The sequence below is a fragment of the Gigantopelta aegis genome, chromosome 1 (assembly GCF_016097555.1).
Source record: "Gigantopelta aegis isolate Gae_Host chromosome 1, Gae_host_genome, whole genome shotgun sequence".
NCBI lineage: Eukaryota > Metazoa > Mollusca > Gastropoda > Neomphalida > Peltospiridae > Gigantopelta > Gigantopelta aegis.
Genome location: NC_054699.1, coordinates 23,422,643 through 23,436,287, shown reverse-complemented (window position 1 = coordinate 23,436,287; position 13,645 = coordinate 23,422,643). Strand labels below are relative to the sequence as shown.

Here is a 13,645-nt window from a genome sequence, read left to right as displayed (position 1 = left end):
GCAAGCGACTGGAGCGTGAACGCGCAGGAAATAATTTAGTGGCTAATCGGGGCCGCTTAGCGCTATGCAAATCAAGGGCAGATAAGTATGTTTCTAACAGAGGCTATAATAGATCCCTTGGCTTGCTACTAATGGAAAAATGTAGCGGGCTTCCTTTCTAAGACAATAGGCCGAATTTACAAAGCCTGTCTTTGTTACGCGCAGGTGTTGAGCATTGTAAATAGGACTAGGCTACGTACGCGTGTAAGGTTTTGTAATTCGGCCCAATATTTAAGAATTACCATATGTTTGACATCCAATAGTCAATGTGCTTTAGTGATGTTGTTAAACAAATCAAACTTTGTTTTTGTAGCCAGCGAAAAGGGTGGAGGGGCATCTAGATATTCATTCAGCTGGGAAAGGGGAGGGGAGGGAGAGTTAGGACATATTTTTTGTTGGCGGAAAACACATTCCACAAGTCAAGTAGGAATATCGTACTTCAGAATGTGTAAATCGGTATCAACATAATATCGATACCGCACGGTATATATATACCGCTCAGCTCTATTTTTAAACCAGTAGCTTTTGCAAAAAATAAACACAAAATTAAAAAATAAACATTATCCCTTTAACCGACGTTAATCATTTTTATCTAGCGGTAAAAAAAACTTTCAACTTATTTTCGTGCTGATATCCAGTTAAGGTTCAAGCACTCTGTCCTGGGTACACACCTCAGCTATCTGGGCTGTCTGTCCAGGACAGTGGGTTAGTTGTTCGTGGTTAACGAGAGAGAAATGGTCTTACACCTACCCACTCAGTCGTTAAAACTCGCCCAGTGCGGGAGCCCGTACCGAGTTGCGAACTCTGTACCTACCAGCGACCTTGGCTTTTGGTGTACCGTTCTAAGTCGTGAGGTACTAGTTGTGATGGTGGGGAAGGTTGCTAGTCTAATTCGTAACATGGTCATTTCGAACCACAGTCAGTTCGTACCTAATTTGTTCATTTCGTGCCCTGGTCATGTCGTGGGGGAGGGTCGGGGTGGGGTCGGTGGGGTCGATGTCGCCGAAGGCGATCAGTCCTAAAACCCATTGCATCCTCAGGAAATACTTATAAACCACGATGAGTTGCATTCCCGTCTGCTGTACTCTACGGTCACGCTGAATTACTTGTTTGTCGTTTGGAATGCAGTATCACTGCACACGTGACTACGACAAGTCATATGACTGCATTTCTGAGATCGTTTTTCACGTGAAGGTGAATCTTTATTCTCAAAAGTATCGCCTTTGTATCTTTGAAGCCTAATTGTCTTTGCTACTCTTTATATTTCAGTTCAAAAGTGGGCAGCTTGGGGGTCGGTAGTTAGTTTTTGAATTGACGAGGTTGATTCTTCAGTGATTTTGTTTCTTTCTTGTAGACATTTTGGAGAAAAAAACTTCCGCGTTCAACTTCCACCATGACGTCTTTCTTGAAGATTTCGGCATTGATTTTTGTCGTGGCTTTAGGTGAGTAAAGTAGAGACACAGCTTAACTTTATTATTTTGAGATAATCTGATAAGCATACAATGTTTGAATGGAATTTTAATGCTGTTATTTGAGGTGCACTTGAAAAACTAAAATTGTGTATTTTCCTCCCCCACAAATTCACAAAACATTTCACTTCTTTAAATCCCTTAACACCATAAAAACAAAACAAAAAACATTGGCGTTTTTTTGCCACGAATTGTTGATTAATGTCACTAACACATTATTAAAATATTTTTTTAATTAGTGCTCATGAAAATATAATGTTGCAGAAAACTTTAATTTGTTGTGCAACAACTGAGGGTTCACTGATCAGGCTAAAAGTTAAAACGGAACACACTACCAAAAGGAACCATTGGAAAGAGTTAGATCAGGCATCGAAATGAGCATTGTCTGGTAACCCATTTACAGGTTACCACAAAATATAGCCTGGTAACCTATAGGTTACCAAGGCCGTAGCTAGGATGTTTTGTTTTGGGGGGACAATTGAGTGGCTTAAAGCTGCATACCCTAGTTCCATCCAGCGAAAATAAATTATAATTTGGTTAATCTACAAACCTGTAACACACTTAGATCACGTTTTTATCAAATGGAGTGAAAAAGCAGGTTTTATATCGATAAATACCATGGGAATCCCCATGTCCCAATTGCTTGAAATAATTTTGAAAGTTAGGATTCTGATGTCACTGGTAGATGTCGCTTGAAGCACACCAATACCTACGTCACGACAAATTTCACAGACTTTGGGGTGCGTTCGTTTCACGTCTCCTGGACATGTTCCAACTGTTCTGTCCTGGTCTTATCCATAGAGGCACTGATTTTCCGGAATCGCGGAAATACCTATCTGAAACGGAATTCCCGATTTTTTTCCAAAACAGTATTTAACTTTAAATAGCGCATTTGATTAATTAAAAATTATTTTCGAACTAGAAACTATGGACACTGACATCTGCCTGTGCTACGCTACGACACTAGTACCTTTGTATGTTATGCCAAATGTATCAAGACGTTTTACCAGTCGTGTTTTCTTCGCTTATTCCCGGCGATTTTAACGGGAAAAACCGAACATTGTGAGCTAAAATTGTCCGATATTTACTCAAGTTAAAGATATGTTATGTTTGCTTATTAATTTTTAACATTTGCGGCATTGCCATATTTCCAGTCTCACAACGGAATGCAGTAATTGCATATTGTATGCCAGGCTTTATTCAAAATAAATTATACAAGGGAAGTGGTTTATAGTGTGATCGTTTGTAATTATTTTCCCGATCATATCGTAAAGAAAACCGAAAATGTCTGAAGTCTGTGTCGTGGCGTATTCATGTTTAAATTTAAACCAAAAATAAATACAAACTACTGACATGTTTTGCCTCATTTCATATTTATTTTACACCAGCAATTACTTGCGCGGTGTGTGTGTGAGTGTGTGTGTGTGTGTGAAACAAAAACAGAATTTGTTTAATACTGGAACGGAAAAAAACGGGATTTGTAACATTATGAAACAGAAAAGGAAAAAATCTGAAACGGAAAATCAGTGCCTCTATACCCCCTCTCCAGATATCGTAAGACGTAGCAAAATTATTGGTTTTTTGGTTTTAAGGGTTTGTAACGTTTTGTATTGAGACACTTAATTGTCTGAACTTTATTGTTACTGAAAATGTTCACGAACTGTGAAGAAAAATCTCACAAATGAACAACAACAAATCGGATGTTTATTGCGCGAACTGTGCACGAGAAAACAAACCGAACCAAAATGATAACGGTCACGTGATATACCAACGTCTGTGACATTGAAATGGAAATATCCCCTCTAAAAATAGATTGGACCTCGCTTGCTTAACGGTTTTTTCTCGACAACACGTTTTGTGAAAAAATGCATTTCGTGGTTTTACAAACATCAGGATTACCAAAAAGCACTTCAGGTGAATGGAAATGTGTATTCTAAATAATAAAATGTAAGTAAAATGCAATTTTATTTGTGAAAATTGGGGTTTAATAGCGAAAAACAACGCCGTAATGGTTAACAAATAAACGTAACTAGGGTGTGTCCCTTTAAACAGTTAAGAAGAGAATTTTCTTTTAAAGGAAGGGACAATCAAGGCATTTGACCTGGTATGCATATTCAACGATATATAATGCACATTATTGCTTAATATCAACAAGTATAATCGTATAGTTAATTAAAGGAGAGGACAATTAAGGCATTTGGCCTGGTATGCATATTCAACGATATATAATGCACGTTATTGCTTAATATCAACACATATAATCGTATAGTTAATTAATAAAACGGTTAAATGTGACGGCTATTATGTATAACGGGCGCAGCCATTTTGTACCATCTCAGTGAGTACGCCCTCTGGCGAGCTGGTGGTTACATAATACTTAACGCGTCACGTCAGGAATGAGCCTTAGAACTAGAGAAACACAATCTACCTGGTTTTTGTGGGATGATAAATAGTCATACATTGCAATGTTCTGTAATAATACACATCCCAGTAAGCCAGCAATAAGTATATCCAGCACTATATATATTATTTTTTAATACAAAATAAAATACTATTGTCAAAGTGGCTACACAACAAGTCGAAACAATTAACAATGCTTTGCCCATGCATTAACCTACGTACTGAAATGATACACAGAGTGTTTTCTTAGTTAATTGGTCTACGCTGTTAGTTGCTTCTAACTGTGATTCTTGATTGGCAGATGTGTATTTGATTGGTAACCAGACGAACCAATTAATTGACGCTGTCTAGACACAAAAATACATACCGGTATTGTGGAATATTACCTGTCGCCCCTAAAATTGTAATGGACATGGTTTATTACTGTAAATAGTTCTGTAAAACTACTGATTAAGTAGACTTTTCCATCTAAAACCAATTACGTAGTCCCAAAGAAAAGAAAATTATCACTTGGGTATCGAGGGTTGTTGTTTTTGCTCTCAACGTAGCATATCAATAGGCCTAATCAGGGATTTACCTTGTTTTTCTGAAATGGGGGTCCTTGGACTCACCCTTTCTTTTCTGGGGGTCCCAACCTGAAAACAAAGGGTCCCAAAACCACACAAACGACAGAGAGCTGCAGACAACAAATCACGTGTATACTATATGTTTCATTAAAGTAAATTTAACAAGCTGTGTTGTTGTTTTTCCTTTTGGGAAATCAATGTCGGTATTCATTGTTTATTCTTTCAAAATCAACATTTCACTTTGATCTGTATTATTATTTGAACCATTTCCTGCAAGCTAAATGATACTCACAATACCATGCGTTGTTTATGAATCGTGCTACTTGTTTGTTAATGCAAATTAGAACATTTAACCAATTTGTTTTATTCGCCCAGGAATTTTCGATTGTGTTCGGCCTGTTGACGAGAAGTTCTGAATGATCGCAAATCCGCGACCTCTTTCCGGAAAGTACCAACGTTACCCGATTAAGCGCAGCAAAGGATAAAGACGCAGTGTTCCCAGAGATTAAAACTTTTTGTTTTCGATATGGGGAATCCCCATTTGAATACGCAGTTTATAGGTAGAAAAGAAATAGTGTGTTACACAGAATGATCGATCTTTGATAGTAGACAGGGTTACTGAAAATGTCAGATATTTTACTGCGCGTCCCACGGGACGCAGTATCTCTATTTTTGTGGGTCCAGTTAAGTTTTAGTGCGTCCTATACGCAAGTTTTGTGCATCCGGTAAATCCCTGCCTAATAGTGTACATTTTTCCTTGGGGTTATAGTATTTTTCTCTGTTAAATAATCCAATTTTGTTCCGTTAATGCAACTTGAAATATATTTAGTTAAGTAGTTTATTATATTATTACGTCATTTATGCTGTTACGTCATTTATGCTGTTTTACAAGTCAGGTTGATCAAAGAGAAGCACCTTGTCGAAAATTACTGCTTTTGTTTACACTGTACATATAGGAGATGGTCAGGAGCTGACGTCACTTCGCCCCAAGCTATCCCACCGGACATCACAAAAACGAAACAAAATGGTTGCCCCCAGTTAGCAGGAATAATCATAGTTTTTTATTAACTAACATTACGCGTTTTTCATTTGCTAAAGTGTCAGTATGTGTTGGTAGTTCGGGTATGCATCTTTCCAACACACGAGGCTCTTGTTTGAGTTGACCCTACCTTTAATAAAACGGTTAAATGGACGGCTATTATATATGATGGGCACAGCTATTTTGTATCATCCCAGTGAATACGCCCTCTGGCAAGCTGGTGGTTACGTAATACCTAACGTGTCATTTCAGGAATTAGTCTTCGAACTGAAGAAACAAAACATACCTGATTTTTGCAGATGCATTGCAATATTCTGCAATAAGTCATCTCAGTAAGCCAGCAACAATTATATGTTATTAATACAAAATAAACCATCATTGTCAAAGTGTTGAAATAACTGTATTATGGTTTGTACATAAATTAACCCACGTACTGAAACAATAATCAGAGTTTTTTCTTGGTTAATTGGTATTTTCTTTCCGTGGCCTGTACCTGTGGTTCCTGATTGGCAGGTGTATATTTAGATGGTCCCCAGACACTGTCTAGACACACTAAAAATACGTGCCTCTTTTATTAAGATCACAGGGTATTGTGTATTAACCGCACGGACACCCCTCTAATTGTAATCAATCAGCCATCCTCCTTTATTACTGTAAGTAATTCTGTAAAACCCTCGATTAAGTAGACTTTCCTCATCTAAAATCACAAAACTGACAATTACGTAGTCCCAAAGAAAAGAAAATTTATCACTTGGGTATCGTGAGTGGTCATTTTTGGTCGAACGTAGTATACAAATAGGCCTAATAATATGCTCTTCGTTTTTTTTGGATTTTTAAAAAAGAAAAATACTATAACTCCCATTTCGTTCTATTGATGCAAACTGAAATATATTTAGTTAAATAATTTATTATACTATCAAGTCATTTATGTTTTACAAGTCAGTTTGATGAAAGCGAAGCGCCTTGTCGTAAATTAGAGCGTTTGTTTACACTGTGCATAGAGCAGATGGACGGTGCTGACGTCACTTCGCCCCAAGCCATACCACCGGACGTCATGAAAACGAAACAAAATGGCTGCCCCCAGTTAGCAGGAATAATCGTGGTTTATTAACTCTAAAATTACGTGTTTTTCATTTGTTAAAGTGTCAGTATGTGTTGGTGGTCCGGGTATGCATCTTTCCAACACATAAATCTCTTGTTTGAGTTTACTCTACCTAGTTTCTATAATGCTTTCAGGATTTTTTTCTTGGGGGGCAACTGCCTCCTTGCCCCCACTGCTAGCTACGGCCCTGGTTACCACATCTATTTGAAAGTTAGAATTGAATTCCTGGTACTACTACTTTTAATGCCCTTACACATGTGTCAGATGATTATTGTAGTATACATGTATTGATGATTCATTCTTTATCTTATCACTCTTCCTTATGTATTACATGTAAAATGCGGACATTCCATAATTTTATCGGTGTGCGTGAACATCAGTACGAGAAACGAAATCCGGAAGTAAATTTATCTAGTGGGCACAGCTTAAATGCGGATTGCCGAAATTGCTTGCAATTGCACAAGTGCGTACGGACATCGGTGCAATTTCGTACAAGAAAATGAAACGTGCAAGTAAATTCATCTAGTGGACACTGCTTAAATGCGGAATGACTATAATTGCACAAGTGCGAGCGAACATCGGTGTAATTACTTATGAAAATATGAAACTCAGAAGTCTGGAATGCATTGCCTGGTTTACGTTCGGAAACGAAACAACGTTGAAATTTGTCGAACGAAACACCTTTCTCGACTTGTCTTACATGTGGTAACCTCCCAGTAACCTGAACGATTGTTCTTGACTTATTTCAATGCCTATTCGACCCATGCCCCTCTATATCAAAGGCTCTAAAATTACCCTAACCATTGAAAAGGGGGGTACAGGTCGAACTCGTGCCGAACCATTTTCTTTGGCAAAAACGGAATGGTTTTGGCTGTAACGACAATGTATTTGCAAAAACAGTACAAATTTTAATAAAAGGGAAAACTTAAAATTAAATAGGAAAGAAATGTTCTATTGGTATAATTTCTGCCTGCACCCCACTAACAATAGTTGTTAGAATTGGTGTAAGTTTAGGGTTAGGGTTAGTTACATACAATACCTTTTTAAACATTATGTTCTATAAAAGCAACACAATGTTTATATACTCTGTCAAAAAAGAAACACATAGGTGATAGGGAAAGAAGAAAAGTTTGATTTTACAAAATATCGGGGTTTTTTGTACAATTGTTGCTGAATGTTTTTTTAATGTTCCTGGAATGGGACAGCATGCCCAAATGCACCCTAAAACAAAGTTAACGCACTTTGTGCGACAATTGCATCTTTTCTGTACCAGATACCGAGTGGTTAAATAAGGGGTAGGTCTATCCATAGCCAACCAACACACAATGATATATGGTATTGGTAACCAAGCTTTCAAATGTCTTTAGTGGAATTGGGGGAGGGGGTCGGAGTCGCTCGGCGTCCCACCTTTAATTTTCACACAACGAGAACATTGCCTGGTCTAAACAGAATGCTGACATAATAAACATAAAATAATAAAAATAATATAAATTAAAGAAAAATAATTAAGAAATATAAAGTAATAATATAATATAATAATTTTAATTTAAAAATAAAAACTTGATTTCCTGGATTGAAGACAAACACTTAATTGTTTTCAACCCACTACCCTGCTTAGGCCAAACCAAAAAATAGGTGTTTCCGATTGCATCCCCCCAAAAATTAGGGTGGGTAGGTAGGGGTTTTTTTTTAGTTTTTTTTTTTTATTATAAATTGAATACTATCATAATAATAATATTATTAGTAATAGTTAGATGACGAGTAACAATACTTTATCGGTGTATAAAGGTAGTATTGCACGAGACAAAGGCGAGGCGTTAGCCGAGCGTTTTCTCGTGCGGCACTACCTTTATACGCCGATAAAGTATTGTTACTCGTCCTCTGTCTTAGAGCAGAGCCAAAATCTTGACTGCACGTGCAGCAATACCGCTTATAAAGTGAATGTCTGAAGTACTTTATCGGGATATAAATGTACTTCACGTGACCAAATATGAAGCTCCCAATGGACTAGAAATTCAGCTGTGCTCTAATTATTATTATTATTATTATTATTATTATTTATCATCATTATCATTATTGTTGTCGTTGTAGTAGTAGTAGTAGTATTGGTATGCACTGTTTGTGTATTTCCTTAAATTAATGGGACATTTGTATTAATTTCGTTGTTCTTAATTTAAATACTTTATGCAAACATTTGAGATGCATTAATAATAAGACCTGTTGATTTAAGTGAAGACGAGAATTAAGCTGAATTGATACGATTATATTTAATCGAAATAACCTGTACCAAGGCTATGTTCGTACATTCGGTTACTTCCGTGACTGACTAATCTGTTCAGTGGTAGCTAATCAGGGGAAGGAACTCTATTACAAAAGCTTTTCCATAATTTCTCGGTGTTTTTCGGAAGGGAATTACATGTGCAAAATGTATCGTATAATAGTACGTAAACAATGTGTAAGGAAGGAAATACTCTTGTTTGGTGATGTTGTCCTCTTTTATTTTTACTTCTTTTTTTTATTATTATTATTATTATTTATTTTATTTATTTTCAGTTTAAGAGAGAAAAATTAGGGTCGGGGGGGGGGGGGGTAAAACTAGGGACGGTCGGTCGACCGGAAACACACCTGTTTTTTTGTTTGGCCTTATTTTGGCTTGGTTTGTGTTAAACTGATGCAGGGCATAAAATTTGGCACGATTTTGTCGTTCGTCTGTCGGTTATGCAAAACCAATATCGACACGACGTGTTTTGGCTAACTATTTTTGTAATAAAATAATAAGAGAATGGGCCTAGCATTGCAGGTGTGAGAAAAAAACAATGTATCTGTTTGAACTCGTCATCGCGGTCAATTACAAAGTCGGCACTGTCATTAGAAGTGTCAATAACATTTAGTAATATAGTCGCATGTTCCCTTTGATCATTTCGCTACATGCGGAAAACAATACGCGGTTTGGAAATTAAAGCGGTTTATGAGTATTTATTAAACGTGACATCACCTTAGCCCGGCATTTAGTTATATAGAGTTGTAAAATGTCGGGACCTAATGCGAAAAAACGCATAAAGGACACCATTAGTGAAAAAAACTAAATTGTGGTTTTCAGACGATTTCGCAGTTAATACAAACGAGAATGGTGACGTGTGTAAAGTTATATACAAACGTATGTATGGACAATTTTGTGGCTATCCGTAGTGAAGCTAGATTAAGACAAATGAAAGGGTCAGCTTTGGACAATGTCAAAAATTACACGTTTATCGTGAGCAAGAACATACCACTTGACCACTACGCGTTGCCGGTTAACCTTTTAATTTTTATCTGAACCACTAGAGAAAATCGTTCGTGCAAACACTAAAACCACACAAACGACATATCGTTTGTCTGAAAAAATAAAATTTTATGCCCTGCTGATACTAAAATGTGAGCGCCTTAAATAAATCCTGGGGAAAGGCCTGCCATTGATCGGAAAGACTTAGTATGTTCTCCCCATTTGGGGTATTGAGTTAGCCATATCAACTGGATATTGCATAAACACTACAAACGACATAGTGCTAGGGCAGGATTCAAACTCCAGACCATTGAGACTGTAGTCGAGCACTCTGATCACTCGGCCACCGGCACGCAGTGGATCAGCAAGTGAGACTGCATTTTTGTACTTATAAATCTCATAGGGTGTATTTTGACGGAATGAACTGAACATTTACGGAATAAAACAGATTTAGTCCCATAATGCCTCATTGTATCTTCTGTGCTATATTTATTCCAAAAGCACGAACAAAAGCACCCATGTGGAGGACATTTTACACAGAATAGTCAAAATGTCTTTATTTTTCAAAGGCAAAATGTAGCGATACTGGATTATGAAAAAAAAACGTTTTTTTTAATTATTGTATATAACTATACCTAACCCTAAACCTAACCTTAAACTAATTGTAACAAATATTTTTTTTAAATGTTATATTTTGGGGGGGAGGGGGGGGGGGGGGGACACGAGGACAGCTAGAGCTAGGACCTGTTAAATCTAGTAATAAAATAAGATCCTTTTTTTAAAAATTAAGATTCGGTTGTTAACATTTGTTTACCACAGTGTATATGTAGTGGTCAACCGGCCTCGGTGGCGTCATGGTTAGGCCATCGGTCTACAGGCTGATAGGTACTGGGTTCAGATCCCAGTCGAGGCATGGAATTTTTAATCTAGATACCGATTCCAAACCCTGAGAGTGCTCCGCAAGGCTCAATGAGTAGGTGTAAACCACTTGCATTGACCAGTGATCCATAACTGGTTCAACAAAGGCCATGGTTTGTGCTATCCTGCCTGTGGGAAGCGCAAATAAAAGATCCCTTGCTGGCTGTCGTAAAAGAGTAGCCTATGTGGCAACAGTGGGTTTCCTCTAAAAAACGGTGTCAGAATGACCATATGTTTGACGTCCAATAGCCGATACTGTTAATCTCAAACACTGCCCTTCTGACTACGGTCACTGAAGTCAACAAAAGTTGATGTCGCGCATGTGCTGGAGTACTGAAGGTGGCATTCAAATAGGCTCCATTATTTCCCGTTGTTTCATTATGGGAGAAAATGACATATGCCTAAACTTTTATTTTTATTTAGCGGTCTGGGGAGGGTGTGTAGAAAATAAACATTATATTGAGTTTAAAAATGTGTGTCTGCACGTGATTTTTGCAATAATTTAAATCAATGGTATTAAAAATGGGTCCCTATGACTTGTTTTAACGGAACCTAAAAACAGTTTCCGATGGGTTCCCATGATCACAAGGCACGGAACCGAAAAAGTGTTTCCCATGAAATTTGAAATCCTAAGGCTTGTAATAGCAAACTGGATCAGCTGATTTCAGTTGTCAAAATTCCTTATACAGGGCTGGCCAAAAGTACTTGTCTGCTCACCCAAGACGGGTAAAAATTTGCTCGGACGAGTAAAATTTACAATTCAGTTGTCCACTCAACCAAAATTTATAAACACAAACTGCCTCTTTACCCGTTTTGTTGTACACTTGCAATTTTTGTATCGTCCACCATTTCAAGGCGATTGGTTGTGCATGTAAGAAACTATAACTGCCCCCCCCCCCCCCCCCCCCCCATTCTCTCTCCTCTCTCTCTCTCTCTCTCTCTCTCTCTCTCTCTCTCTCTCTCTCTCTCTCTCTCTCTCTCTCTCTCTCTCTCTCTCTCTCTCTCTCTCTCTCTCCCTCTCTCTCTCCATTCCCTATGTACAGTGTGCTTTTTGGGCCACTGAATTTCAGTACTGTGTAGGTAAAATCCATGATTATTAGATCGAGTACTGTATTTGACCAGAAATAGGCTCATGTCTTTGAATAAATGCCCCTCCTTTTTGAAGGCATTTAAGAAATTAGGCTGTTATTCGTAAATCATTGTATTTCATGACGGTGTCTATGAAGTAAATTGCCAAAAATGTTGAAGGATCGAAAAAAAGCTGTTTATAATGTTACGATCCAGCATGTTACTAAAATTGCTTTATCTGTGAGCTCGCGCAACACATGTGTGACATAAAACGAGGTCAGGGAATTCCCACCGCACAGTTGTTTTTTCACCAATTTAGTAGTGCTTCGTATTACGAACTTAGGTTGTCCATTTGCAAATTTTTGTATTTGTTTCCCAATTAAATTGATGTATGAAATGGACATGCAATTAACATTTAATTGACTAATGTTGAACAGTGAGTAGGCACATGTGCAAGAAAATTTGTAACGGGTCGAATCGGTACCCGACTGAGCCTGTGTGTCGGACTTGCACTGAGAGCGCCAAATGCCAGAATTTCTAAGAAAAACCGAGGGTATACGCCCCCAGAAAATTAAATGTCCTGAAATGCAGTGTCCTGCAATCTACAAAGAAAATTCATCATGAAAAATAGAGGGGTATACTTTTTTTTTTTTAAACTGGTTACGTTTTGGGACGAGTTAATGTTTTGTGGGCAAGTGGAATTTAGTTACTTGCCCGGTGGGCAACTGAAAAGTTTAGGATATGGCCAGCCCTGCTTATACATCTATTTCTTTTTTTGTGGCGTAAAACCCCCCAACATATTTATCTGCTTTTAATTTTGCAGGCGTGTATTGCCAAGTTGCTGCAATATCCAACGCAACTACAACGGCGCCCCCTACAACAAAAAATATCACTACAACGGCGAATTCTACCACTACAACGGCGAAGTCTACCACTACAACGGCGAAGTCTACCACTACAACGGCGAAGTCTACCACTACAACGGCGAAGTCTACCACTACAACGGCGAAGTCTACCACTACAACGGCGAAGTCTACCACTACAACGGCGAAGCCGAAGCCTACCACTACAACGGCGAAGCCGAAGCCTACCACTACAATGCCGAAGCCTACCACTACAACACCATTGCCACATCCATCTACAAGATTTGAGTTGATTGGAAAAGACAACAAGACCGTGTGTATCATCCTTGATGCCGCTATCGAAATTAAAGTGCTGTACGAGAAGAATGATGGAAATCATGTAGGTCAAATGATGGAACTGAATTAGGTCAAATGATGGACTGAATTAGGTCAAATGATGGCACTGAAGTAGGTCAAATGTGGCTCACATTAAACGACATCAAAATAACCAGTGTGTGTGTGTGCTAACCCATGTACAGGTTACCCGAAAATATGAAGAGTTCATATCTAAAATGCGATACTGTGAAATACTTTTACTTTTGTCTGAAATTTAATTTTGTGTGTGAATAAAAAGTTGTGAAAATAAATTCCACTCAAAAATAAAGGCAGACAATTTTTTTGGGGAAAACCAATGTAGCCTGTTTCAACTAGACATTAATTTCCTCTATATGAGCAGGATTAGCTCCAGATTAGAACATTTTGCTGAATTATTTAAAAATATTAAAAACCTGTGGCTATTTGCCAACAAAATATCAATTAAATATAATTACAATTTTGTTCCCCCAAATTAAAATAAAATTTGCCAGTTCTTAAAAATTGGCGAATTTTGTAAGTAGCAGGGCTTGCAATGACTAGGAAACTAGTAGTAATAACATGACAT

At 37.8% G+C, this 13,645-nt stretch overlaps 1 protein-coding gene across 2 annotated transcripts in view; it reads left to right on the top strand.

Annotated features, from left to right (window-relative positions):
• Positions 1 to 1,146: 1,146 nt before the first annotated feature.
• LOC121372430 (lysosome-associated membrane glycoprotein 1-like) overlaps positions 1,147 to 13,645 on the top strand; it is a 34,095-nt gene continuing 21,596 nt past the window's right edge. Inside the window, exons 1-4 of one of the 2 annotated variants that reach the window (XM_041498744.1) lie at positions 1,147 to 1,233; positions 1,394 to 1,481; positions 12,687 to 12,753; positions 12,796 to 13,105. In XM_041498744.1, coding sequence (XP_041354678.1) covers positions 1,162 to 1,233; positions 1,394 to 1,481; positions 12,687 to 12,753; positions 12,796 to 13,105 — 537 coding nt within the window. In that variant the 5' untranslated portion in view covers positions 1,147 to 1,161. Of the gene's footprint in view, positions 1,234 to 1,393; positions 1,482 to 12,686; positions 13,106 to 13,645 lie in introns of both variants that reach the window. The other variant, XM_041498737.1, reaches the window with a different exon arrangement.